General features: G+C 38.1%; 1 protein-coding gene, 1 non-coding gene and 1 pseudogene across 3 annotated transcripts in view; 2 read left to right on the forward strand and 1 right to left on the reverse strand.

Annotated features, from left to right (window-relative positions):
• Positions 1 to 15128, forward strand: part of UBE2E2 (ubiquitin conjugating enzyme E2 E2) — a 489981-nt gene extending 474853 nt beyond the window's left edge. For both annotated transcript variants that reach the window (XM_037845691.1, XM_037845699.1), the window contains exon 6: positions 14274 to 15128. In XM_037845691.1, coding sequence (XP_037701619.1) covers positions 14274 to 14371 — 98 coding nt within the window. In that variant the 3' untranslated portion in view covers positions 14372 to 15128. The remainder of the gene's footprint in view (positions 1 to 14273) is intronic.
• Positions 12516 to 12622, reverse strand: LOC119510380. The gene has a single exon (XR_005211910.1). It is a non-coding gene; the product is annotated as a U6 spliceosomal RNA (small nuclear RNA).
• Positions 15129 to 21888: 6760 nt separating the features above from the next.
• Positions 21889 to 24984, forward strand: LOC119526408 (annotated as a pseudogene).
• Positions 24985 to 26796: the final 1812 nt, after the last annotated feature.

The raw sequence follows: 26796 nt of genomic DNA on the forward strand, positions 1-26796 counted from the left end.
CCCAGGAGAAGCTAAGAAAGGAATCTCAGATGCCCCAGGAGAACCAAGCAGAGAGCTGAGTGAAGCTAGCAGAGACAGAAGCCCAAGCAAGGATGCGCAGAGGCTGAGAGAGAGAAGCTGAGAGACATATTTTGGAAAAAGCCATTTTGAAATGCAACCCAGGAGCAAAGGACCAGCAGACACTGGTCATGTGCCTTCCCAGCTGACACAGGCATTATGGATGCCATCGGCCTTCCTTCAGTGAAGGCATACTCCTGTTGATGCCTTAGTTTGGACACTTTTATGGCCTTAGAACTGTAAATTTGTGCCCAAATAAATCCCCTTTATAAAAGCCAGTCCATTTCTGGTATTTTGTGTAACAGCAACATTAGCAAACCTGAAGAATACCCAAGAGAAGTGAAACTATATGCCCACATAAAAACTTGTGTGTGAATGTTCATAGCAGCTTTATTCATAATAACCAAAAGTGGAAACAACCCAAATGTCCATCAGCTGATGAATGGATAAATAAAATTGGTATATTCATACAATGAAATATTAATTAGTAATAAAAAGCTTTGAAGTACTGATACATGCTACAGCGTGGATGATCCTTGGAAACATTACTTTGTGAAAGAAGCTAGTCACAAAAGGCCATATATATGATTCCATGTATATGAAGTGTCCAGAGTAAGCAAATCTATAGAGACAGGAAATAGATTAGTGGTTGCCTAGGGCTGGAGGGTTTGGGGAAAGTGGGGAATGACTAATGGATATTGGGTTTCTTTTTGGGGTGATGAAAATATTCTAAAATTGATTGTGGTAATGGTTTCACAACTTTGTAAATATGCTTTTAAAACATTGATTTGTACAATTTAAATACATAAATGTACAATATGTGAATTATATCTCAATAAAGCTGCTTTAAAAATCTAGTTTCTGGTATCTTGGCATCTTTGGCTCTTTCCTGGACTACTTACTGCAGCCACTGTTTTTTGCAGTGGTATTTTGGGGAAAGAAAGTAATATGTGGATCTCTGGCATCCTTAGTTCTCTACTGTAAGGATATTTTCTGAGAGTTCATTGGTAATTATTACTTAACTAAGCCTGGAGTTGCAATCTGATAGCTTCTCGGTAGGAATGCACCAACAATGCTGTTCTTTAGATGAGTATATTCTAAGAAAACACTCTATTATATTTCAAAACACACATCAATATATAGCACACTATGTAGGCTTATGAGATAAGTTTTAAAGTCTTTTTAATATTTTATCAAGTGTATACTTTAGGTTATATCCAGTATAGCTGTTTACTCAGCAGTCTTGACTTGGGGCATTAATATGAACTGCTTTTAATTTTCTCCAGCCACTGCCTTAGGCCACATTTTGTTGAATCTCCCTTTGTTATCCCTTAACAATATCTAGCAGAACTCTTGGCATTCGGGTAACTTTCAGTTATTAGAAGGTCAATCTGGTCCATTTTTAAACTCCTATCTCATATCTGATTTAAATCTTATTTCCTCCTTCCATTTCATCAGGGCGGGTGGTACATGGTTTAGTTCTCAGATACCTCCTTTTTCTCCCTTTTTAAGGCCTAACTTCTTGAGAGTAAGGGCTAAGTAATGATTGAGAACAGTGTCCCTTTACCTAATTCCCCATGGTTACCATCCCCTCTGCATCTTTGTCATTGTTTTGCCATCCTGCCTTTTGGATGTAGTGGCAAAATGCTGCTTGCTATTGGGTAATTTGGAAAGCTAACTGCCAAGTTCCCTGAAATGCAAGACCCAACCCTGGCTCTACCTCCTTAACCAACCACTTCCCCAGTAGTATATGTGGTGTACTGGTAAATGTTTAACAACCAGCAGACGGCATAGTGGGGTGTACATATGTAAATGCATAAGTTTATTACACATTTTGCCCCCAGAAAGAATACGTAGTACATAATTTACAATAAAATAAGCAGTATTCTCTAATGTAAATTCCATACAGCCAATTGATTCTCCCAGAAGACTTTCATGGATTTTTGCCAAACTCTTCTATCTGTAACCATCCTATGGTGGCAACTGACAAATGAGTATAGCTTCAGAATGAATGTTGTTTGATATTTTTACTTAAGAAGTAAGTCAAGTGAAACAAAGAAGAAGTGTGTTGGAACAAAGAAGAAGATTGTGTTCAATGTCACAAACAACTTATTTGCTGATTCAGGTTAATAATTTTTAAATACTGGAAGAATATGTCCTGAAATTTCTGTACTATTCACAATGTAAGGACTATAGACATGATACACATTTGAGTTTAATCTGCGTTATTAGCATTGTCTCCATCACTTTCTTAAGTCTAGACAATCAACGAAACAATAAATCAAGCCCTGATTGTAGCATTTGCTGATTTCAAGCTACCAGTACTTTACTGAATGTGTAGTTGCGGCAGATGCACAGTAACACACTGTTTTCTACCATACAGTTTGTAAACATAAAAAAAAAAAAAAAACTAAAAGTATCGATAATAATAGTAAAATGTAGTAAAATATTTAAGAAGTGATGAGTTTTGAGTGTTTATTACCTTTGTTTTTAATATAATTTATTTATTGTAAGCTTATGTAACTTGATTTTCCACTTTTAACCACATTCAGATATATATTTCAGTACTGTTAATTACATTAACAATGTTGGTTTACCATCACCACATCCATTATCAGAACTTTTGCATTGTTCCAAATACACACTGTAGAATTGTAAGCCTTAACTCCCGTTTTAATATCCCCATCCCATCTCCCAGTAACCTACATTCTATATTCTGACTCTATGAGTGTGCTTATTCTAATTATTTCATATAAGTGAAATCATATAATATTTGTCCTTCTGTATCTGGTTTATTTCACTCAATAGACTGTCTTCAGTGTTCATCCATGTTGTTGCATGTATCAGAACTTCATTTCTTTTTACAGTTGAATAATATTCTATTGTGTTTATTTATCTCATTTTGTTTACCCACTCATCATTTGATGGATTTCTTCCATCTTTTGGCAATTGTGAATAATGCCTCTATGAACATCACTGTGCCAGTATCTGTACGAGTCCCTGATTTCAGTTCTTTTGGGTGTATACCTAGAAGGGAATTGCCAGGTTATATGGTAATTCTATACTTAACTTTCTGAGTAATCTTATGCCAGTTTGAATGTATTATGTCCCCCCAAACGCCATTATCTTTGATGTAATCTTGTGTGGGCAGACCTTTTAGTGTTAATTAGATTGTAATTCTTTGAGTGTTTCCATGGAAATGTGCCCCACCCAACTGTGGGTGATGACTCTGATTGGATAATTTCCATGGAGGTGTTGGCCTGCCCATTGGGTGGGTCTGAATTAAATTACTTGTGCACTATATAAGATCAGACAGAAGGAGCGAGCTTGCCACAGCCAAGAGGAACACTTTGAAGAATGTACAGAAGCTGAGAGAGTAGCTGCAGATGAGAGACAGTTTGAAGACGGCCGTTGAAAGCAGACTCTTGCTCTGGAGAAGCTAAGAGATGACAAACACCCCAAGAGCAACTAAGAGTGACATTTTTGAGGAACTGCAGCCTAGAGAGGAACATCCTGGGAGAAAGCCATTTTGAAACCACAACTTTGGAGCAGACGCCAGCCATGTGCCTTCCCAGCTAACAGAGATTTTCTGGACGCCATTGGCCATCCTCCGGTGAAGGTACCTGATTGTTGATGCATTACCTTGGACACTTTATGGCCTTAAGACTGTAACTGTGTAACCAAATAAACCCTCTTTTATAAAAGCCAATCCATCTCTGGTGTTTTGCATTCTGGCAGCATTAGCAAACTAGAACAAATCTCCAAATGGGCATCTATAGTGGCTGTACCATTTCACATTCTCACCAACAATGAATGAGTGTTCCTATTTTTCCGCATCCTCTCCAACACATATAATTTTCCTTTTTTTAAAAAAATAGCCATTCTAATGGGTGTGAAATGGAACCTCACTGTGGATTTGATTTGCATTTCTCTAGTAACTAATAATGTTAGGCATCTTTTCATGCGCTTTTTGGTCATTTGTATATATGTTTTTTTGGAGAAATGTCTATTCAAGTCTTTGCCCATATTTTTGTTGGGTTGTTTGTCTTTTGGTTGTTAAGTTGTAGGATTTCTTTATATATTCTGTATAGTAAGCCCTTATTGGATATGTGGTTTCCAAATATTTTCTCCCATTGTGTAGGTTGTGTTTTTACTTTCACGATAAATTCTTTAGAGTCGCAAAAGTTTTTAGTTTTGATCTGATTCCGTTGCTCTATTTTTTCTTTTGATGCTTGTTCTTCTGGTATAAAGTCTAAAAAAACCATTGTCTAGCAAGGCCCTAAAGATGCTTCCCTATGTTTTTTTCTAGGAGTTTCATAGTTTTGCTTCTTTCATTTAGGTCTTTCATCCATTTTGAGTTGATTTAGGTATATGTTGTGGGGTAGGTGTCCACCTTCATTCTTTTTCAAAGCAATGTTCAGTTTTCCCAGCACCATTTATTAACAAAACTATTTGAGTAGTCTTTGTCCCCTTGTCAAAAATCATTTGGCCGTAAATGTGAGGGTTGATTTCTGAGCTCTCAATTCTATTCCACTGGTCTGTAATACTGTCCTTGTGCCAGTAGCACACTGTTTGATAACTGTGGCTTTGTAATAAGTTTTAAGAGCAAGAAGTATGAGTCTTCCAGCTTCATTCTATTTGGGATCCCTTATCCTTCCACACAAATTTGATGATTAGCTTTTTCATTTCTGCAAAGAAGGTTGCTGGAATTTTTATTGCAATTATGTTGAATCTGTAAGTTACTTTGGGTAAAATTCTCATCTTCACAGTATTTAGTCTTCCAATCCAAGAACACGGATTTGTCCTTCTGTGCCAGTTTGAATGTATTATGTCCCCCAAAACGCCATTATCTTTAAAGCAGTCTTGTGGAGGCAGACACATTGGTATTAATTAGATTGTAATTCTTTGATTGAGTGTTTCCATGGAGATGTGCCTCGCCCAACTGCAGCTGATAACCCTGATTAGATAATTTCCATGGAGATGTGGCCCTGCCCATTCAGCGTGGGCCTTGATTAGTTTACCAGAACACTATGTAAGCTCAGACAGAAGGAGTGAGCTTGCTACAGCCAAGAGGGACGCTTTCAAGAATGCACAGGAGCTGAGAGAGGAGCTGCAGCTTACAGAGACATTTTGGAGACAGTCTTTGAACGCAGTCTTCTGCTCCTGAGAAGCAAAGAGAGGACAAATGCCCCACAAGCAACTAAGAGTCACATTTTTGAGGAGCTGCAGCCTAGAGAGGAACGTCCTGGGAGAAAGCCATTTTGAAACCAGAACTCTGAAGCAGACAGCAGCCATGTGCCTTCCCAGCTATCAGAGGTTTTCCAGATGCCAGTGTCCGTCCTCCGGTGAAGGTCCCCGATTGTTGATGACTTACCTTTGACACTTGATGATCTTAAGACTGTAACTTTGTAACCATATAAACCCCCTTTATAAAACCCGATCCATTTCTGGTGTTTTGCAAAGAGGCAGCATTAGCAAACCAGAACACCTTCCATTTATTTAGGTCTTTTTTTATTTCTTTTAGAAATATTTTGTTGTTATCTCTGTACAAGTCCTTCACATCCTTGGTTAAATTTATTCCTAGATATTTGATTCTTTTAGTTGCTACTGCTAATGGAATTTTTTTTCTTGAGTTTCTCCTCAGATTGCTCATTACTAGTGTATAGAAACAATTCTGATTTGGGGGTGTTGATCTTGTACCTCACCACTTTGCTGAATCCAGTAACTTTGTTGTGGATTTTTCAGGATTTTCTGTATATGGGATTATGTCATCTACAAATAGTGAAAGTTTTATTTCTTCCTTTCCAATTTGGATGCCCTTTATTTCTTTCTCTTGCCTAATTGCTCTAAGTAGAACTTTCAGTACGGTGTTGAATAACATTGGTAACAGTGGGCATCCTTATCATGTTCCTGATCTTTGAGGGAAAACTTTCAGTCTTTTACCATTGAATATGGTAGTAACTGTGGGTTTTTCATATGTGCCCTTTATCATGTTGAGGAAGTTCCTTCTATTCCTGGTTATTTAAGTGTTTTAATCAACAAGAGATGCTGGATTTTGTCAAATGCCTTTTCTTCATCAATTTAAATGTTGATGTGGGTTTTTTCCCCCTCATTCTGTTAATGCAATGTATTACATTTATTTTCTTATGTTGAAACACCCTTGCATTCCTGAGATAAATCTCACTTGACCATGTTGTATAATTCTTTTGATATACTGTTGTATTCTGTTTGCTAGTATTTTGTTTAGGATTGTCGTGCCTATACTCATAAGGGATATTGGTCTGTAATTATCTTTTCTTGTGGTATCTTTATCTAGTTTTGGGATAAGGGTAATATTGGCCCCATATAATGAATTAAGAAGTGTTCCCTCCTTTGCAATTTTTTGGAAGAGTTTGAGCAGAATTGGAGTTAAGTCTTTTTGGAATGTTTGGTAAAAACCCCCTATGAAGCCATCTGGTCCTGGACTTTTCTTTGCTGGGAGGTTTTTGATATACTGATTCAGTCTCTTTACTCATTATTGGTTTGTCAAGATCTGTTTTTTCTTGAGTTAGTGGAGGTAGTTTGTATGTTCCTAAAAATTTGTCCATTTCATCTAATTTTTCTAATATTTTGGTGTACAGTTATTCATAGTATTCTCTTATAGTCCTTTTTTATTTCTATGGGGTAGGTAGTAATGTCTCAGTTTTCATTTCTGATTTTAGTTATTTGTGTCTTCCTTTTTTTTCTGTGTCAGTCTAGCTAAAGGTTTGTCTATTTTACTGATCTTTTCAAAGAACCAACTTTGGGTTTGTTTCTTTTTTGCTTTTGTCCATTTTTCGTTCTCTATTTTCTTAATCTCAGCTCTGATCTTTGTGATTTCTTTCCTTCTGCTCACTTTGGGTTTAGTTTACTCTTCTTTTCCAAATCCTCCTGTTTTGAGGTTAGGTCTCTTAAGTCTTTCTTCTTTTTTAATGTAAGTATTTAGAACTATAAATTTCCCTCTTAACCCTGCCTTTGTTGCATTCCGTAAGTTTTGGTATGTTGCTTTTTCATATTCATTTGCTGCAAGATATTTCTTGATTTCCCTTGTGATTTCTTCTTTGACCTTTTGGTTGCTTAAGAGTACATTGTTAACTCAAAACTGATCAAAGACCTAAATATTAGAGTTAAGACCATAAATCTTTTCTAAGAAAATGTAGGGAAATATCTTAAAGCTCTTTAGTAGGAAGTGGTTTCCTAGACCTTGCCAGCACAAGAAATGAAAGAAGAAATAGATAAATGGGATCTCCTCAAATTGAATACTTCTGCATGTCAGAGGACTTTGTCAGGAATGTAAAAAGGCAGCCTACTCAATGGGAGACAGTATTTGGAAACCAAATATCAGATAAGGGTTTAATATATAGAAAATATAAAGAGATCCTACAACTCAACAATAAAAAGACAAACAACCCAATTGAAAAATGGGCCAAAGACATGAATAGACACATTTCCAAAGAGGAAATACAAATGGCTCTAAAGCATATGAAAAGATGCTCACCTTCACTAGTTATTATGGAAACGTACCTACTAGAATGGCCATGATTTAAAAAAAAAAAGAAAACAAAACAAAACAGAAACTACAAGTGCTGGAGAGGATGAGGAGAATAGGTACACTTATTCACTGTTGATGGGAATGTAGAAAGGTGCAGCCACTCTGGAAGGTAGTATGGCAGTTCCTCATGAAGCTAAGCATGGAACTGCCATATGATCCAGCAATCCCATTTCTAGGTATATACTCAGAAGCACTGAAACCAGGGACAGGAACAGACTTTTGCAGACCGATGTTTATAGCAGCATGATTCACAGTTGCCAACAGGTGGAAACATTTCAAATATCCATCAGCTGATGAGTAGATAAACAAACTGTGGTATATATATGACAGAATATTACACAGCCATAAGAATAAAGTCATGATGCATGCAACAACATGGATGAACCTTGAGAACATTATGTTGAGTGAAATTAGCCAGTCACAAAAGGACAAATATTGTATGGTCTCACTGATATGAACTAACTATAATAAGCAAACTCCTAGAGTTAAAGTTGAGAACACAAGTTATCAAGAGATAGAAAGAGGGTAGAGATTGGGCATTTGATGCTGAAGGAGTATGAAAGGTTTAACAAGATTGATTGTGAAGATTCAGAAATGAGTATCACAATAGTGTGTGATGGTAGCACAATATTGTAAGTATAATGAACAAAGCTGAGTGTGAGTATAGTTGAAAGAGGAAGGCTGGGGGCATGTATGACCCCAGAAGGAAAGATAGTGGATAAAAACTGGGATTGTATAGCTTTGCCAAACGTAGAATGGACACTGATAATGATTAAATGTACAAATATAAGAAACTTTTTACGTGAGGGGAAATAAATGACTGTCGCCATTGCAAGATATTAAAAATGCGATGATATATGGAAAAAATACACTTAATCCAAAGTAGAGTCTATAGTTAATATTAACATTGTAATATTTTTTCATTAATTGTAACAAAGGCAGTATACCAAAGCTAAATGTCAATAAGAGGGAGATATAAGTAAGGGGTATAGGATTTTTGTTGTTGCTGTTTCTCCTTTTTTTTTTTTCTTTCTCTCTTCTTTGCGGAAGAAATAGAAATGTTCACATATAGATTGTGGTGGTGAATGCATAACTATATGATTACACCAGGAGCCATTGATTGTACACTTAGAGTGTATGGTATGTGAATAAAACTGTTTAAAAAATAAATAGAAAAATACAAGTGCTGGAGAAGATGTGGAGAAAGAGATATACCTATTTACTATGAGTAGGGAAGTAGAATGGTGTAGCCCCTCTGATGGGCAGTGTGTTGGCTCCACAGGAGGGTTAAGTATAGGGTTGCTGTGCTGGTTTGAAACTGTTATGTACTCCCAGAAAAGGCCATGTTCTTCTAACCCACTCTTGTGGGGGCAGACCTATTGTGGGTGGGATCTTTTGATTAGGTTGTTTCCGTGGAAATGTGACCCACCCAATTGTGGGTGGGACCTTTTGATTAGATTATTTCCATGGGGATGTGACCCCACCCATTTAGGGTGGGTCTTGATTAGTTTACTAGAGTCCCTAAGAGAGCTCAGAGATAGTTAGAGAGAAAAAATGCCCAGAGACATTTTGGAGACAGCCAATGAAACCAGAGCCAACACAGACCCAGATGTTTGATGATGCTTAGCTAAGAGATGAAGCCCAGAGTTTAGCCCCAGAGAACCTAAGTGAGAACCCACATATGCTTAAGGAGAAAGCCACTGATATCAGTAGCTGAAAGCAACACAGCCCAGGAGCAAAGGACCAGCATTTGCCAGCCATGTGCCTTCCCTTATGACAGAGGTGTTCCAGATGCCATCAGCCTTTTCCTCAAATAAAGTATCTACGTCTTGATGCCTTAAGTTGGACATTTTTGTGGCCTTAGAACTGTAAATCAGTGAACTAATAAACCCTCATTGTAAAGGCAAATCTATTTCTGATATATTGGATTTCGCCAGCTTAGCAAACCAGAATAGTTGCCATATGATCCTGAAACCATCTTATAGGTATATACTTGGAAGAACTGAAAGCAGGGACAGGAATAGACATTTGCACACTGTGTTTGTAGCAGCATTATCCACAGTTGCCAATGGATGGAGGCGGCCTAAGGGTACACCTGCTGAGGAATGGAAGGGCAAACTATGGTGTATTCATACAATAGAGTATTGTGTGGCTACAGTCCAAAGGACTGAAGGTTTGAGGCATGCAGCTAGGTAAAATGAACCTTGAGGATATTATGTTGAGTAAAATAAGCCAGAAGTAAAAAGAAAAATATTGTATGGTCTTACTAATATAAACTAATTATAATGGGCAAACTCTAAGAATTGAATTCAAGAGCTTAGGTTATCAGGAATTAGAAAGTGGGCAGGGATTTGGCAATCAATGATTAAGGAGTACAGACTGTTCAATGAGGCTCATTGTAAAGGTTTCTACATTGTAAGCTCTACAGCAGTCACATTTATTCGAGTTTTAACTGATATTTCTAAATTCTGAGATGCTGTGCTCTTTATATATCACCTGGTAGTTCCCTGGAACTTCAGGTATCTGTGTGACACCTGAGTCTCAGAGTTAGAGTTCTGCAGCTCAGAAAGTCAGCATTACTCCATACAGCAACTGTTAATGAAACTCATAAAAAGATCAGACTTCAATTAGAGATATGATTGAAGCAGATCTGGTTAGGACTAAGGTAAATCAGAATACAGGGTAAAGGATGATATTGTCTATATTTTAAAACTCCAACTTCTGTGTAAGACAATGGGAGAGATGTTAATTTTGTCCAAAATTTAAATTTTCTGTAGCATAGTATCTAATTTAACCTCTCTAGTCAGTGTATTTAAACAACCTAATTACATGGAACCTAGAAGAGGGAATGAGATTTTGTTACTCTGTACCAATTAATGTAATACCCTGATACATTCCTGAGTATTTTAGCCAGAAAATAAAAAAGTATTTGCAAAGTCCCATGAGGGATTGGAGGAAAAAATGTGGAACTATTAAACTTCCTCACCAGGGGAATTCCTGATAATCTCTCAAGCATATAGGGACTCCCAATTTAGTAAGTCAAGCCCTCGATCTTGAGGCTTGCCCTTCTAAAACTTACTTCTGTGATGACGAAGCTAAGCCTGCTTATAATTATGCCTCAGTCACATCTAGAGAACGTCTTCTTTTGCTCAGATGTGGCCTCTCTCTCTAAGCCAATTCTACAAATAAACTCAGTACCCTCCCCACTACGTAGGACATTGACTCTCATGGGTATATGGCTCCCTGGCAGAGGTGAGACATGACTCCTGGGGATGAGCTTGGCCTTGGCTTCATGGGATTAAGAAAGCCTTCTTGACCAAAAAGGGGAAAAGACATGAAACAAAGTTTCAGTGGCTTAGAGATTTCGAATAGAGTTGAGAGATCATTCTGGAGATTTTTCTCATACAAGCTTTAGCAAGTGTTTCAGTTTGCTAAAGCTGCCAGAATGCAATATACCAGAAATGGATTAGCTTTTAACAATGGGGATTTATTAAGTTACAAGTTACAATTCTAAGGCTATGAAAATGTCCAAATTAAAGCATCAAGAGGAAGATAACCTCTGAAGAAAGGCTGCTGGCATGTAGGGCTCATCTATCACGTGGGAAGGCACATGACAATATCTGCTGGTCCTTTTCTCCTGGGCTCTGTTTTCAATGGCTTTCTCTCTCAGCTCCTGTGGGTCCTTCTTGCTTCTCCCAGAGTGTTTTGTCTCTAAGCATCTGTGGATCCTCTCTTAGCTTCTCCAGGGCAAACTCTGGATTTCATCTCTTAGCTTCTCTCCTGGTTCTTGTTTCAATGGCTGTCTCCAAAATGTCTCTCTCAGTTTCTGTCTTTTATCATCTCATAAAGAACTCCATCAAGAACATTAAGACCCACCTTGATTGGGCTGGGTCACATCTCCATAGAAACAACCTAATCAAAAGGCCCCACCCGCAATAGGTCTGTCCCACAAGAATGGCTTTTCTCAGATACATAACAGCTCCAAACCAGCACAGCCAGATATTGCAGATTGCCACAGTATGGCAATCCCCAACCAACAGTATTCCTGAAAATTCTAAAGAATATCCTAGGCTCCATCTAAGACTAGAAATGTTTTAATTTTATTTTTTTTAAAGAAAGCTTATCGTTTCAGAAACTTAAGGCCTCCAGATTGTTCCTATACCAAGTAAGCCCTGAAACCCAGAGGTACCTGTCTCTCCAAGAACTTCAACCGGTTTCATTCTTTTACCCCAGAAGGTCAACACACCTTTCCAGCATGAAGAAGCTACAATGATCATTGCCCAGATATACCCGGATGATTGAGAGAATGATCAAATGAGAGGGAGGAGGTGTAACTGAGGAATTAGAATTTAATGTATGATTACGACTACTGACTCATTATATAGATATTTCTTTTTAGTTTCTAGTGTATCAGAATAGCCAGAAGGAAACACCTGAAATTGTTAACTGTAATCCAGTAAACTTGATCTTTGATAATGATTGTATAACTATATAGTTTTAATCATGTGATCATGTGATTGTAAAAATTGTGTGACTGACACTCCCTTTACCCAGTGTATGGGTAGATGATTAGTAAAATAAAGATGCATGGGTAAAAGAGTACATTGTATAATTTCCACATATTTGTGAATTTTCCGTTTCTCTCTCTGTTACTGATTCCTAGCTTCATTCCATTTTGGTTGGAGAAGATCCGTAATATGATTTTAGTATTGTTTAATTTATTGAGACTTGTTTTATGACCTAAGATATGATCTATCCTGGAAAATGATCCGTGTACACTAGAGAAGAATGTGTATTCTGCTGCTGTTTGGTGAAGTGTTCTGTATATGTCTGTTAGGTCTAGCTGGTTGAGAGTGCCATTCAGGCCTTCTAATTCCTACTGATCTTTAAAAATGTGTAATACTTCACAAAATTGCCCGTTATCCTTGCACAGGGGCTGTGCTAATCTTCTTTGTATCATTCCACTTTTAGTATATGTGCTACCAAAGCAAGCACTAAACACCTGTCTTGAATGTTGTTGAATTAAGATATTGAGTGTGCCCAAGTTTTACACTAGGCTTTGCATTCTTGACTACCAGGAATTGGAACAAGATGCTCTTTTCAAGGGTAGAGAAATGTGACTCAGACCTTGTGTTGGCCCTTTAGACTCTAAGGTCTTAGTGTCAACTGAAGAACTACATTTTTAAAAAGTGTGTTTTGACCATCTCCCAGGTATTTTTGTGTCTACTTTCAGTGTTGCTGGTTTAAATCTTCATGAATCCTGTCTGGGCTGGCTTATGTGGTAGAGTTTTTATTTCAGTATTTAGGCAAGTGAAGGAGAAAAATCTCAAAGAGTATGCAGAGAGGCAAAAGTTCTGAACAAACCCATGTATCAGGTATTCTATTAATTGTCATGTAAGTGCATATAAGAAACTGGCCCCTCCCTAGAATAATTATTAAAAGTGTGGCTCAAATCCAAGAAAAATTAAGGTGTTTGGGCCGGGCTTTTAAAGGCTTTGTTATCATCAGCCTCAGCAGATCAACTAAATGGTGTTTCTATTATACTTTTATTGAGAAGGCATGACTGAATATCTTATTAGCTTAACATCTCAGAATCTTCCCAGGTTATCGCTAATGTTAGACCACAGGCACATTACTGTATCTTTACTTTTTTTCCATATTTAACATTCGCTTTTGATGATTTTTTTCTCCTTTTCCTTTTTTATTCTTCTTATCTACCTTCTCTAATCCAAGTCTCCACACCAAAAGTAGGGGAAATAAAAATCAAGGGAAGAGTGACAGAGAACTGGAGGGAAGGGGTTGATTCTGGGACCAGGAAACTAAATTACTTTCATTTTTTATTGCTTTGATTTTCTTTAAACATTGTTCTTCTCTGGATGAAGAATAGTCTCTCAAGCACTTTGTGGTTAAGGCTGTGGGCTCAGGGCCTTGCTCCACCCTTGTCTTGGGTAAATGGATTACCCTCCTTATGCTTCAGTCTCCTCATGTGTCAACTCCCTCAGAGATGTGTGTAGTTAATATGTTAAAGTTTTAGAACATGGTAAATCAGTAAGTTTTAACTATTGTTAATATCTATTACTTTTATAATGATGAGCTATTACTTGGATTTTTTTGGTGCTCCCCAGATAAGTGTCTCTAACAGCTGTTGCTTGATTGTGTTCAGATGAGCTCTGAAGAGTTAAGCAGGTGACTAGAATAAGCCACTGCCTATGGCAGTAACCAGGGCTAGAAGAGTTGCTGAGGAATCATAACCTCTTCCAATGGGATCTCCATCAAGGACTTTGGAGTCCCCTTCGCACATCCCACCTGCATTTTCTCAGTGAAATACCTATTGAAAACAATGAGAGTAGGGTGAGAAATGTGTGGTGGGGACTAACAGGGAAATAAAGATTTGCCAACAAATGTGTCAAGAAGTACCAGTAAAAGCACAGGTAGACGACTCTTCAGGCCGCTGATGTGAAATGTGATCTTGGCTCTTGGTGGCAGGTCACTGGTTTGGCTTCAAAGGCATTGTTCCAGATTAGAACCAGCAGCCTCTGTCCTCCTTGAATAAGGACCTCCTTTCCAGACACTCCTTTCCCTCCCTGACATAGAAAGAGGAAGAGGTGCTGGTATTTACTGACTCCCGGCTCTGCTTCCCTTCCAGCGGACCCTCTGGTAGGCAGCATTGCCACGCAGTACATGACCAACAGAGCGGAGCACGACCGGATGGCCAGACAGTGGACTAAGCGGTACGCCACATAGGGACCTGCTGCCTGCTGCCCCTGCCGGACCTGTGCAAGCACATTCACCAAGTGCATCGATAGCCCTGCCGTACCTAACCCCTCTCGACCTCAGTTATTTCCTTATTTTTAAGTTTTGAATCATTTTGTGATGGTATGTCATCACACACACACATACACTTTCTCTTCTCTCCTTCCCCTCCCTCTCCTGCCTCCCCCTTTCCCTCTCTTGTTTTATTCCCTCTCTGATTTCTGTTAACTTGAAAGAAAGATTTGGGATTTTTATTTCCCCACCTCAAAGTAGGTGGGAATTTTTGTTTTCAGTGCAAACAATGTTGGATCTGTAACAGTAAGAACTTTCTTACAAAGCTTTGTATTACTGTGTGGCTTTGTTTATTTGATGTTGTTTGTTTTATTTTGAATTTGTTCTTTTTATGTGATCTTCAGGAAACACACGAATTCAGAATTATATCTCATTTCTACTTTAATGTAGTGCTAGGATTAATTTTTTGTACTGAAGTCTTTATTGGTGGGTGCATGCTACTGGGAACAAGTTTTTGTACAAAAGCTTAAATCAGAATCACTGTGCATTACTGAAACTCTGTTTATCACTAGTCTTCTGTCCCACACACAGAAGACTGTTGGATTGAACAAAATAATATGTATTTTGATTTACTTAAAGTGCTTGTAAATTTCTTAGGGACCTGCCACTTTTGACTGTGGATCAGTTGATGTACACTTGTATTATTAAAGCACTCAATAAATCACTGTGGCTGATACATGCACTTCTGGAAACCCACCATTTGCTTTGTGTCCTGGTGACTGGCATAGCACTACATACAGTAAGGCTTGTCTAATTCAGTTACAAGTTAAAGTTTATTTTTCATCTCAAATCTCTAATATTTCTTTGCAGTTGAATTGCTTAGCATGTGGAATCTCTCCAGCTCTGTATAGACTGATGTTTTTATTGTTGTTTCAGTAGTTATCATTGACCTGACATTGCTTTCTCATAGTTATCCTTTCTGTTACAACTTTCTTTACTCAACAATTAAAATATATGTCTCCAAAAATAATCCTCTAGTGAAAGTGAAGTCTGAGCTGATCATTGTGATTGTGTTCAAGCATGTTTGAGTTTACTTTTCTCTTCCTTTTTCTCTTTAAATTGTGATAGTGACTACACTTGAGTGTTTTTTTTTTAATTAAATTCAGTTTCATTGAAATATATTCACATACCATGCAATCATCCATGGTGTACAATCAGCTGTTCACAGTACCATCATATAGTTACGCATTCATCACCCTAATCTATTTTTGAACATTTTCCTTATACCAGAAAGAATCAGAGTAAGAGTAAAAAATAAAAGGAAAAAAGAATACCCAAATCATCCCCCCATCCCACCCTGTTTTTCATGTAGTTTTTGTCCGCATTTTTCTACTCATCCATCCATGCACTGGATAAAGGGAGTGTGATCCACAAGGTTTTCACAATCACACAGTCACCCCTTGTAAGCTACGTTGTTATACAGTAGTCTTCAGGAGTCCAGGCTACTGGGTTGGAGTTTCATAGTTTCAGGTATTTCTTTCTAGCTATTCCAATACCTTAAAACCTAAGAAGTGTTATCTATATAGTGTATAAGAATGTCCACCAGAGTGACCTCTCACCTCCATTTGAAATGTCTCATTCACTGAAACTATTTCGTTTCATTTCACATCCCCCTTTTGGTCAAGAAGATGTTCTCAATCCCATGATGCTGGGTCCAGGTTCATCCCTGGGAGTCATATCCTGCATTGCCAGGGAGATTTACACCCCTGGGAGTCAGGTCCCATATATTGGGGGGGGGGGGGGGAGAGGCAATGAGTTCACCTGTTGTTTTGGTATTTTTTTCCCTCCATAATTTTAGTGGAAGACATAAACTCAACTTTACCAGTTACGATCAGCACATTCAGTGACGGGTATGTCTGCCTGACTTTGACCTTCAAGCTATTTTAGGAATGCAGCCATAGGAGGCAGAATAGTGAAGGGCGCAATTGAAAAAACACATTGACATGCTGACTGATGTTCAGGGTTCTTTGTGTTACAAGGCATGTTGGAAACTACTCTTGTACTAATTATGTTACAGGTTCACCATACAGCATGGTTTCATTTAAGGAACCATTAATATCTTTACTGCCTATTTACAAGTGTAAGTCATTCACCTCTAACAATTTAAACATTTCAAGTATCTGATTCAAAACATGGTTTTTGTTTCTTGGTGGTTAAAAAGATATCTTAAAGAAAATATATTTAAATATTAGAAATGCCACCTGTAAACCAAAGTATCTGGGGATGTTTTTCCTATTTTTAATAGCTTTTTCACCATTCATATTATTTTAAAACATTTTCAACCATGTCAGATGTTTCTAATTAGTTTAAGTTGGGGGTTAAATTTGGTCCAGATGGAGGTCAGATATAACACAATGGGATTCCGAGTCCATAGTGCATGAGAAGAGAGAGTGTGTTACTCACAGGTCCCTGAAAGAGAGGGCTGCCATGAGGGGAAGCGTGATTCGCTCGGGGGGTTATGCCTTTATAGTGGTCCGGGGCTAGAGGTTAGTAGATTTCCCATGGGAGTCCAGGATTGGTTCATTTAAAGCAAACACATGAAGAGGGAAAGGAACTGGGAGTCCAAAGGCAGTGGGTACGGTTAGCTTATCTTTTGGGACCAGCTGTGGGTTTTAGGTGAGGGTTGTGGGTGGTGGCCACAGGTGCAAGTTTGAGCTCCGGGGGAGTTTGTGCCCCAAGATGGATGCCAAGGCAACACACACACAAATTAGATAGTTGTGACACCAAAACACTGCAGTCTCTGTTGCAGCTACTCAGCTCTGTAATCATCGTGAAAGGAAGCACAGACAACCCATAAATGAATGGGCATGGATGTGTTCCAATAAAAACTTTATTTTCCAAAACTGACAGTAGCCAGATTTGGCCCACGGTTATAAGGTCATAATTTGCCAACCTCTGACTTAGACAATCATGGTGGGGAGGGGAATGTAGATAACTGTGTAAGATCTCTTTCTTTAAAAAAGATAACCTTTAATTAATATATTTCAATATTTAATTTTTAGAATATAAACCAGAATGTTTTATTGCCTACAGACTTTTCTCACCACAAGTTATTAGTTTTAGTTTAATGCTTTAGATTTAAAAATTCAACTCTAATAGCATTGAACTATAGTAATATGCAGTTTTATTAACTGCTTTTTTTTTACTTTTGACTAATTAAACCTGGCCTATGAAATTAATACTGACTTTTATTGACAGAGTTTAAATTCAATGTGTCTTTCTTCTTTTAAAATGTCAACTCAATTGGACACACATTTTAGATAATATATCTGAAATAGTATACTCTTCATCTCATATCTGGTTGTATTTCACATCATTTTAAAAATGTGTGTTATTTAGTAGGCAGAGATCATAATAATTCCTGTAGTAAATCCTGTCATAAATCTGTGTTTGCTTTCCTCTGAGGCATTTTTAAGGTTTATGACAATTGGTGATTTGAAGAGGCTATAAAACCTCTTTTCCCACTTTTATGAACTCTGAATACTTGAAGACAAACAAATGTATCCTGCCCTCAAAATGTAAAAACTTACAGAAATCCCAGTCTGACGTTACCGCTGTAGACCAACAAACTTGTGTTTGAGCCTGCTAAGTCTAGATTCCAAATAATATGGCAACTTTACTTGAAATCTTTGATCACAGCAGGCAATACAATTCCAATAAATTTTCAGCAGTGTTTGTAAAATAAGATTTAGGAGTAATTTTGCTCTCAGAAAGCTAAATAGTTTTGCTAATAATTATGGGGAAAACACTTCTAAAACTCAGAAATGCTTTTGTGTCCTTTTAGCTTTCTGCATCAATTATTGCTAGTTATGGTATTTTGCAGCTGTGTTAGATAAAATGTTGGCAGATCCTTGACTGAGGCAGGCCTCTTGGTCATCAAAAAAGCAAAGTTTGAGATGATATCTATTGCTCTTATATAATTCAGAAGGGTATGGCCTTAATTTGTCATAAAACTACAAGTGGAACAATCTTCATTTGTTGTTCTATAGGAATCCGTGGGGAATAGCAAGTCCCCAGGTTGTAGATTTCTTATTTCAGGATTAAGAAGTAAACTTAGAAGTTCATCCTGAAATACTGGTTTGGGAATGAAGAAGAAAGGAAATATTTATTGAGAACATACTGTGTAACAGGCCATAAGTTATCTAAAAGGAACCTCAGCTTCACTCTTTCAGTTTTACCCGGCCCTCAGTCACACACAGCTAGAAAGGTGCCAAAGTGAGATTGCCACCCAAGCCTGTGACATCAGAGCCCTTGTCTCAACCACAAAACCGCATACTTTCTTCTTACTATGAGGCATAGTACTATGAAAATATATTGGCATAATTCGGTCTTAGGATCGAGGTGCTATACAATTCCTAGGTGAATGGGTTTTGCTGTCTTCAATAAATAGGGGAAAAAATGTTTAAGGAGGTGTGGACCTGATCAGAGAACAAATAGCAAGAACCAGATTTCTAATCTTAGAGGTGCTTTGTTAAATTTGACCAGCCATGGGGAAATGTATCACTTGGAAAACCCCTGAACTTCTTTTCACCTAAGTACTTGGAATAAAGGAGGATATTAATTATTAGGCATGACAAGTTTTTAATGTCTGTATAATATTTGTGCTCTAAAAAGAGATGTTTCTACTTAAGACAAACAGTTGAATTTCACACACAAAAAAAAGCCCTATTAGAGGACACTGACTTACCCATTTATTTTATTTCAAAGTGGTTTTTTACCTCTGTCAAAATGTCCCTTTTTTATAGGGCTCTCTGGTATGTGGGCCAGGACCTCAAGCCTTCCAGGTACACCCTGTATCCCAAGCTAGACTGGAGAAAATCTGGAGCAGGCCTGGTTGTATTCTGAGCCATAGCACACTTCAGGCTATACCACAGCTGGGTTTGAGACCTTCAAGGGACTCAAAGCAGCTTAGCCTCTGAGGAACTTCCATGGTGGCCAGGCACTCCTTTTCATCCATGCTCCCCCTACCCCAGGAAGCTGATTTCCTTGAGCCTGGAATATTCCTTCTCTGCCAATCGCTCTTCACTCTCATATTCACCCTGAGTGCTGGTAAAATGAGTTAGGGTGGCCAATTTCTCCCAGTCTGCTCAGGACTTTCCCAGTTTTAAAATAAAGTCCTGAATCTCAGGACCCCTTCAGGCTCAGAACCAGGTCTGTTGGTTCACCCTATGTGGACTTACGTGCTACGGCTAAATTTCAGCCTAAGGTCTGAAATATCACATAGGGCCAATTTGGCCCATAGAAATGTTTTACCTAAGGAACAGTGTTTAATGTGATGCCTAATGATCCTTTTAAAAGAGAGGTGCACTCTACAGTTTGAAGAACTCCTGCTACTCTCTGTGGCTTTCACACCCAGCCCTCTTCATTTATTCCCTGGTTCTGAAGGCATTTGAGTAATTTAAACCAACTGAAGTCTTCATTTACATCTCCAAACACGGCTTAAGGTATGTATGTCTTTCTCAGAATGAGTAGTATGAATAATATGCATTTTGAGAGGACTAGAAAAAAGGAAATTCCTGAATTTAAAAAAATTTATGCATGAGACCCACACAGAAAAATGAAGAAGAGAATGTGATCACTCATCTTTCTTACCTGTGTATAAATCCATATAGTCAAAGTGGGGGCCAACCCAAACATCAACGGCTCCAGAGCACCAAGTATCGGGGCTTTCAGTTACCAAAAAAGCCTTAACCCAATAACTTTGACCTCTTTCCAAGTTCTTGTAAGCCCTGTTCCCACTGTCATGTCCTCCTCCTCCTCCCACTTGACATTGCCTTCCCATCCATCTTTTTAAAAATTAGATGAGAGGTCAAAGTTCAGGATGACAATCGCATCCTGTTTGATAGGAAACAGATCTTCTGAGAAATTCTGTCAAGCTATGCAACAGAAAAGTAACAAATGCTTTACAGTCAGTGTCACTTTGCACACTGAGAAACACCAAGCAAGATTCTTAATCCATAGTGCAAGAACAGTAGAAAGCAGCAGTGAGAGGTCACACGTCCCCGGTACAGCCTATCTCTGTGCTGAAATGGCCTAGGAGTAATATGATGACACCTTTTCTATCATCTATAGAGTCCCCACTATGAAACTACTGACAAGCAAATAAATAAATGAAGACGGCCACCACAATGAACTTTGGCAGTTTATGCCTCCATCCTTTAACTAAATAGCTGACTCTATGTTCATCACCATACAGTTCCCAAATAGTGTGATTTAAAAATTAAAGCATTATACGGACAATTATTAGAAACATGTTGAGAAACACCAGGGGTTATTAAAAATCCCCTAGAGACTCCTTTCACTTTAAGAACATATGGAAAAATTCTTTTGAATTCAAGCATAGCTGTGTATCTTTATTTAAATGTAAAACATGTTCATATTAATCCAAAAATGCCATGTGTTCTTCATGGCATGTAATAAAATACCAGGACGCACTTGTCAGTCCAGATCTGGGCTGCTAGATTTGAGGAGAATGGTATTGTTTAGTTATTGTTTGGGATTTTTGTAATAGTAGAATGGGAGGGGGGAAAAAAGTAGATTTACATAAAAATGCTGCCTTGATGGGACTGAAAAATAACTCAAAGACTATATATATTAAACCCCCAATACGTTTGTAAGGAATTTATCTTTATTTGTTTTATGGATTAAGAGGGCAAGGAGTAAGTTGCTGGGTCAGAAAGATCAAGAAAGAATAAAAAATATGCCCTAGTAAAGAAAAATAGAAATTCTGTCAGAATAGTAGTACTTACTGTAAGAGATTGAGAGTGCATCCTCAATTTAGAAAGGGAAGATGAATAGGGAGCTATAATTCCTCTGAAACTGTTTCTGTAAATTATCTCTAATATCCATTCTCCCTTTCTTTCTTTTAGTAAGAGAACCACTAGCATTTTAGCTGGGCATGTGGTCACCCGACTAGGAACCAAATTCCCTAGTCTCCCTGTGATGGCCCCAATTTTCAATCCTTCTGGTATCCACTTCCTTTGCAGCTGCTGCCATGAAAAGTTGGAGTCTTTTTCCCCACCCCTTGAATCAGGACTAGCCATGTGACTTGTTTTTGTGAGTAGGCTATGGCAGACGCAGTCATGTGCCAAAGGCCTTGTGCACTCTTGGACTCCTTCTATTCCTAGAGAGTAAGCCCCAGGCTAGCCTGCTGGAAGATGAGAGATGATATGGAGAAGAGCTGAGACAATCCTAGACCATCCAATCCCCAAATATACGAGAACATCCAGCCAAGATCAGCAGAGCCACCTACTCAATGCACAGCTGATGACAGTGAAATATATCAACCTAACCAAGACCAGATGAACTGCCCACCTGATCCTTGTCTATGTGAGCAATAACACATGGTTACTGTTTTAAGCCACTAAGTTTTTAGGTGGTTTGTTACACAGCAATAGCTAATTAAATCACTCTCTTACAGTCAGCTAGCAATAGCCATGGCACTGAATTATGACCAAAGGAATTTAGCAGAAGTGATGGTAACAAATTCTGGAATTTGCTCATCTTGTAAAAGGAAGCTGCTGACCCTCCACTTCTTTACCCTTTCCTGTGGTCTGCAATGCAGGTATGGTAGAGATGAGCCTGCTGGGACCATGTTGATGAAAGCAATACCCAAGGGAATGTGGAGCTACAAGACAAAGTTCAGTTTTGAACATACTGAGTTTGAATTGCCTTTGAAACATTCAAGTAGATATACTTATTTCACAAGCAGGAAAGCTCAGTATCCAGGATTAGAGGTATGAAGTTGAGAATCATCAGAGGAGGAAAGGAATGTGAACATGGGAGAGGATGAGATCACTTAGGGAGAGGGAGTATAGAATGAGAAGAGAAAGGAGTCCAGAACCAAGCCTTGAGGATGAACCACATGGATTCCACCCACTTAAACATTTTATGGAAGACATTTTAACATATTTTTTAATGTTTATTTTTAAAATAATGTATTCTGGTTTCAACAAAAGATCACAAAACTTACAAAAAAACAGGAAGTGATAGTCCAGGCAAAGAGAAAATTAAAGCATTAGAAACCATCCATGAGGAGGACCAGACCTGGAACATACCCGACAAAGACTTTCAAAACATGGTCCTAAATATTCTGAAAGTGCTAAAGAAAAATACATACAAAAACCTAAGTCAAGAAAACAATAGATGAACACAAAATATCAATAGAGAGATGGAAATCATGGAAAGGAACCAAAAAAGAACTGAAAACCACAGTTATAGAAATTTAAAATTCCCTAGACAGTTCAACAGCAGATTGGAACTGGCAGAAGAAACAATCAGAGGACTTGAAGACAATTGAAATCATCCAGTCTGAGGAACAGAAAGAAGAAAGAATGAAGAAAGAAGAGCTGACCCCAAGGAACCTGTGGGACACTACCAAGTATACCAATATATGCATTGTGGGAGTTCCAAAGGAGAGGAAAGAAAGGGACAGAGAGAATATTCAAAGAAATTATGGCTGAAAACTTCCCAAATTTAATGAAAGACATCAATATACACATCCAAGACACTCAACAAACTCCAAACAGAATAAACCCAAATAGACCCACACTGCACCATATTATAATCAAACTGTCAAATGCCAAAGAGAAAGAGAGGATTTGAAAAGCTGTAAGAGAAGGAACATGTCATGTACAAGAAAGCCTCAGTAAGATTAAGTGCCAATTTCTCATCAGACAGCATAGAGGCAAGAAGGTAGCAGATTGACATATTTAAAGTGCTGAAAGCAAAATTGCCAACCAAGAATTTTATATCCAGCAAAACTGTTCCCAGATACACAAAAGATGAGAGAGTTTGTCACTGCTAGGAAAGGACAACAGACAATAAATCAAAGCTGCATAAAGAAATAAAGATCTCTGGGAGAAGTAATAGCACTGGATAAAATACCCAACAAAGTAGAAAAAATAAAGCAGACTGCTTTATTGTTGGGACTGAGTTCCATCGGGGCATTTTGCTTTGATAGAAGAAAGGTGATTAAACATGAGATGGTTGAGGACAGAGAAGGGGAACCTCCATTCTTACCAGAATATTTTGACCAAATTCTTCTTGATGCTCCCTGTAGTGGGATGGAACAGAAACCAAACATGGCTTATACCTGGTTTTTGAAAGAAGTGACACTGTATCAACCATTACAGTGAAAACTCTTTATTATGGCAGCTTAGCTGCTGAAGCCGGGGGTATGCTGGTCTACCACAGTGGCATAGTGACTCTGGTGGAGAAGGAGGAGCAGGTGGCCTGGGCCCTCGTGACATTTCCTCACCTTCAGCTTCAGCTCCAGGAACCAAGGATTGGAATAGAAGGCATGGTAGGAGTTGGCCTCTCACTTAAGCAACTGAGGCAGCTGCAGCAATTCAGTCCCTCTGCTGAGCCATTCATTGACTCTCTCAGAGATATCAGGGGAAAAGACATGATTTGGCTGGCAAATAAGGATGTATAGGCTTTTTTATTGCAAAATTTGTAAAATGCAAAAGCACATAGGGAAAGAATCCTCTGAAATTTAATTTCCAAACATTAAAAATAATAATATATACTATTGAGGAAAAAAAAGAGTCCATTAACAGATGAAATACTCTGAGGAATTATGGAAAGAAAGAAGCAAGTGGAATTATTTATGGAGCCATAAGCAGAAGTGTGCACAAAGTAAAATTCACATGAGGGAAGATTTTACAGTTGTGATAGCCATTTCAGGGGTATACCCCTCCTGATACTGAAATGCAGAAGTAATTGCAGCAACTGGCACTGCTGCTTTGGACTGTGAGATACTGGAGCTACAAGACAGTAGGAACCTAGGTTTTGGATACCATAGAGCACCAAAACTCCTTGGACATCCACCCAGACTTTCATGCAAGAGAGATGTCTCTTTGTACCTCCTTAAAGCCACTGCTGTGTTAGGGTTTCTGATACTTTGAGCTGATCTAAGCCTAACAAATACATACCAGCCTCACACTGATGGTTGCCTTTGGAGAGGGAAGAAAGCACTACGGAGACAAACAGAAAAGATTTCTATTTTATCTCTAATGTTTGTTTCTTTTTTTATATAGCAATATAATGATAATACACATGACAAATGATACATTCTGTATGGTTGAGTACAAAATGGTTGGTTTATTATCATGTTTCCTCATCTAAAAATTGGGAGGTGATTTCCATATGTAAGTATTTTTCCATACTAAAAAAAAATTGATTTGAAAAACAGATTGCTTAAACAGATTACCTGAGGATAAGGGTTTAGTTTCTGTGTGATATGTTTTGGTAAACGGATTTTTTAAAATGAGTATGTATTATTTTTCTAAATAGAGAAATTGAGGTAGCAGTTTTAGGAGATGTTTGATCAGAAAAGCTTTTAAAATGGTAGATACTAGAGCCTACTTAAATGATGCTAAAAGTGACCTAGTTCTGAGAGGTGGTAATTCAAAGAATGAAGCCTTGAGAAAGAAAGAAGGAATAGGAATCTAGTCTTGCTACACAAAGTGTGGTCCACAGAACTGCAGTATTGGCATCACCCGGGAGCTTGTTAAAAATGCAAAACCTACTCAGAGCTAAAGTTCAGCAGCTATAAATATCAGTATTCGCACATACAGAAACTGTTTTTAAAAAGCTGAAAAAGAGATCAGACTTCAATTAGAGATATGAATGAAGCTGATCTGGTTAGGATTAGGGCAAATCAGACTAATGGGTCAAGGACAATATTGATGGTGTTTTAAAACTTCAACTGTGTGATACCAAAGGAAGAGATGTTTATTTGGTGCAAAATCTATACTTTTTGTAGCAAACTATCTAATTTAACTTGTATGGTCAGTTTATTCAAACACCATAATTACATGGAACTTTGAATAGGGAGTGAAATCTGGTTGGTTTTTTTTTTAATCATATTTTTTTATTGTAGAATATAACATATATACATAAAAGCCTTCTTGACCAAAGGGGAGGTGGGGAGAAATGAGACAAAGTTTCAGTGGCTGAGAGATTTCAAATGGCATCAAGGAGGTTATGCTTAAAAATTATATAGATATCCCTTTTTAGTTTTTAGTGTATTGGAATAGCTAGAAAGAAATACCTGAAACTGTTGAACTGCAACCCAGTAGCCATGATTCTTGAAGGCATTGTGTAACTATGTAGCTTACACAGTGTGACTGTGTGATTGTGAAAACCTTGTGACTCACACTCCCTTTATTCAGTGTATGGACAGATAAGTAGAAAAATGGAGACAAAAATTAAATTAATAATGGGGGTATGAGGGAATGGGATGTTTCGAGTGTTCCTTTTTACTTTTATTTTTTATTCTTTTTTTTTTTTGAATAATGAAAATGTTCAAAACCTGATTGTGGCGATGAATACATAACTTATGATGGTACTGTGAATAACTTGATTGTACACTGTGGATGACTGTATGGTATGTGGCTATATCTCAATAAAACTGAATTTTTAAAAAATGCAAAATCTCAGGCCCTGCTCCAGAGCAACTAAATCACAATCTGCATTTTAACAAGACCCCCAGGTGATTCACATCCTCGTTAAAGTTAGAGACATGCTATGATGGAGACAAGCTTTTGAGGGGATGGGGCACTTTCTCTATTATAGCAGGTCGGAGGATCCTGCCAGGAAGATTTATTGATTTGATCATAGAAAGATGAGGAGTTGCCATCCGATAAGTTTCTGTTTTCTCAGTGAAAAATGAAGCAAGATCATCCTTTAGAAGGCTGGAAGGGAATGTGGGAGATTTGAGAATGGAGAAGAAAATATGAAATGATCATTTTAGAAAGGGGAGAGTGACCTTCTTATAGAAACATGGTAGGCTTGCTGACCAGTGTTGAGTACCCACGTCAAGATGTGTGCTCATGAGTTAAGTGAAGCTGAAACTAGTCAACCAGTCATATGACTTTGTCCAGCAACATTCAGCTGCTCTGATATGGGCAAGAGAAAGCAGATAGGCAAGCAAGAAAGGGCTTTGCTGGGCCATCAGCAAGGCAGCGAGAAAGACAAGATAATTAAGGGTATTTACAAGGAACTGATAAAATGGTGGACCCTAAAATCTAACCTGGTAGTAAGGGTCCAAACGCAAGGAAAGGATGGAAAGCAGTGGTTACAGATTAAATAATAGGCAGCCTGGCGTTAATGCATTTCACTGTATGGTTAGTCTTTGAGGCTTAGCTCTTGACAATATGGTTAGTCAAGTTACTGTAAGCAAAACTTCTCTGGGAGAAGTTGGACTTAGTGGATGATCATATGTGCCAACAAGTGGACTTGGGCTGGCACACACATTGCACAGTTCTGCCTACATTTTAGCTAACAAAGTAACAAGACACCCTAGGCAGTACATTCTTGGATGGTGATGTGACTTCTGA

This window comes from Choloepus didactylus, chromosome 1 (genome assembly GCF_015220235.1).
Source record: "Choloepus didactylus isolate mChoDid1 chromosome 1, mChoDid1.pri, whole genome shotgun sequence".
In the NCBI taxonomy this organism is placed as follows: domain Eukaryota; kingdom Metazoa; phylum Chordata; class Mammalia; order Pilosa; family Megalonychidae; genus Choloepus; species Choloepus didactylus.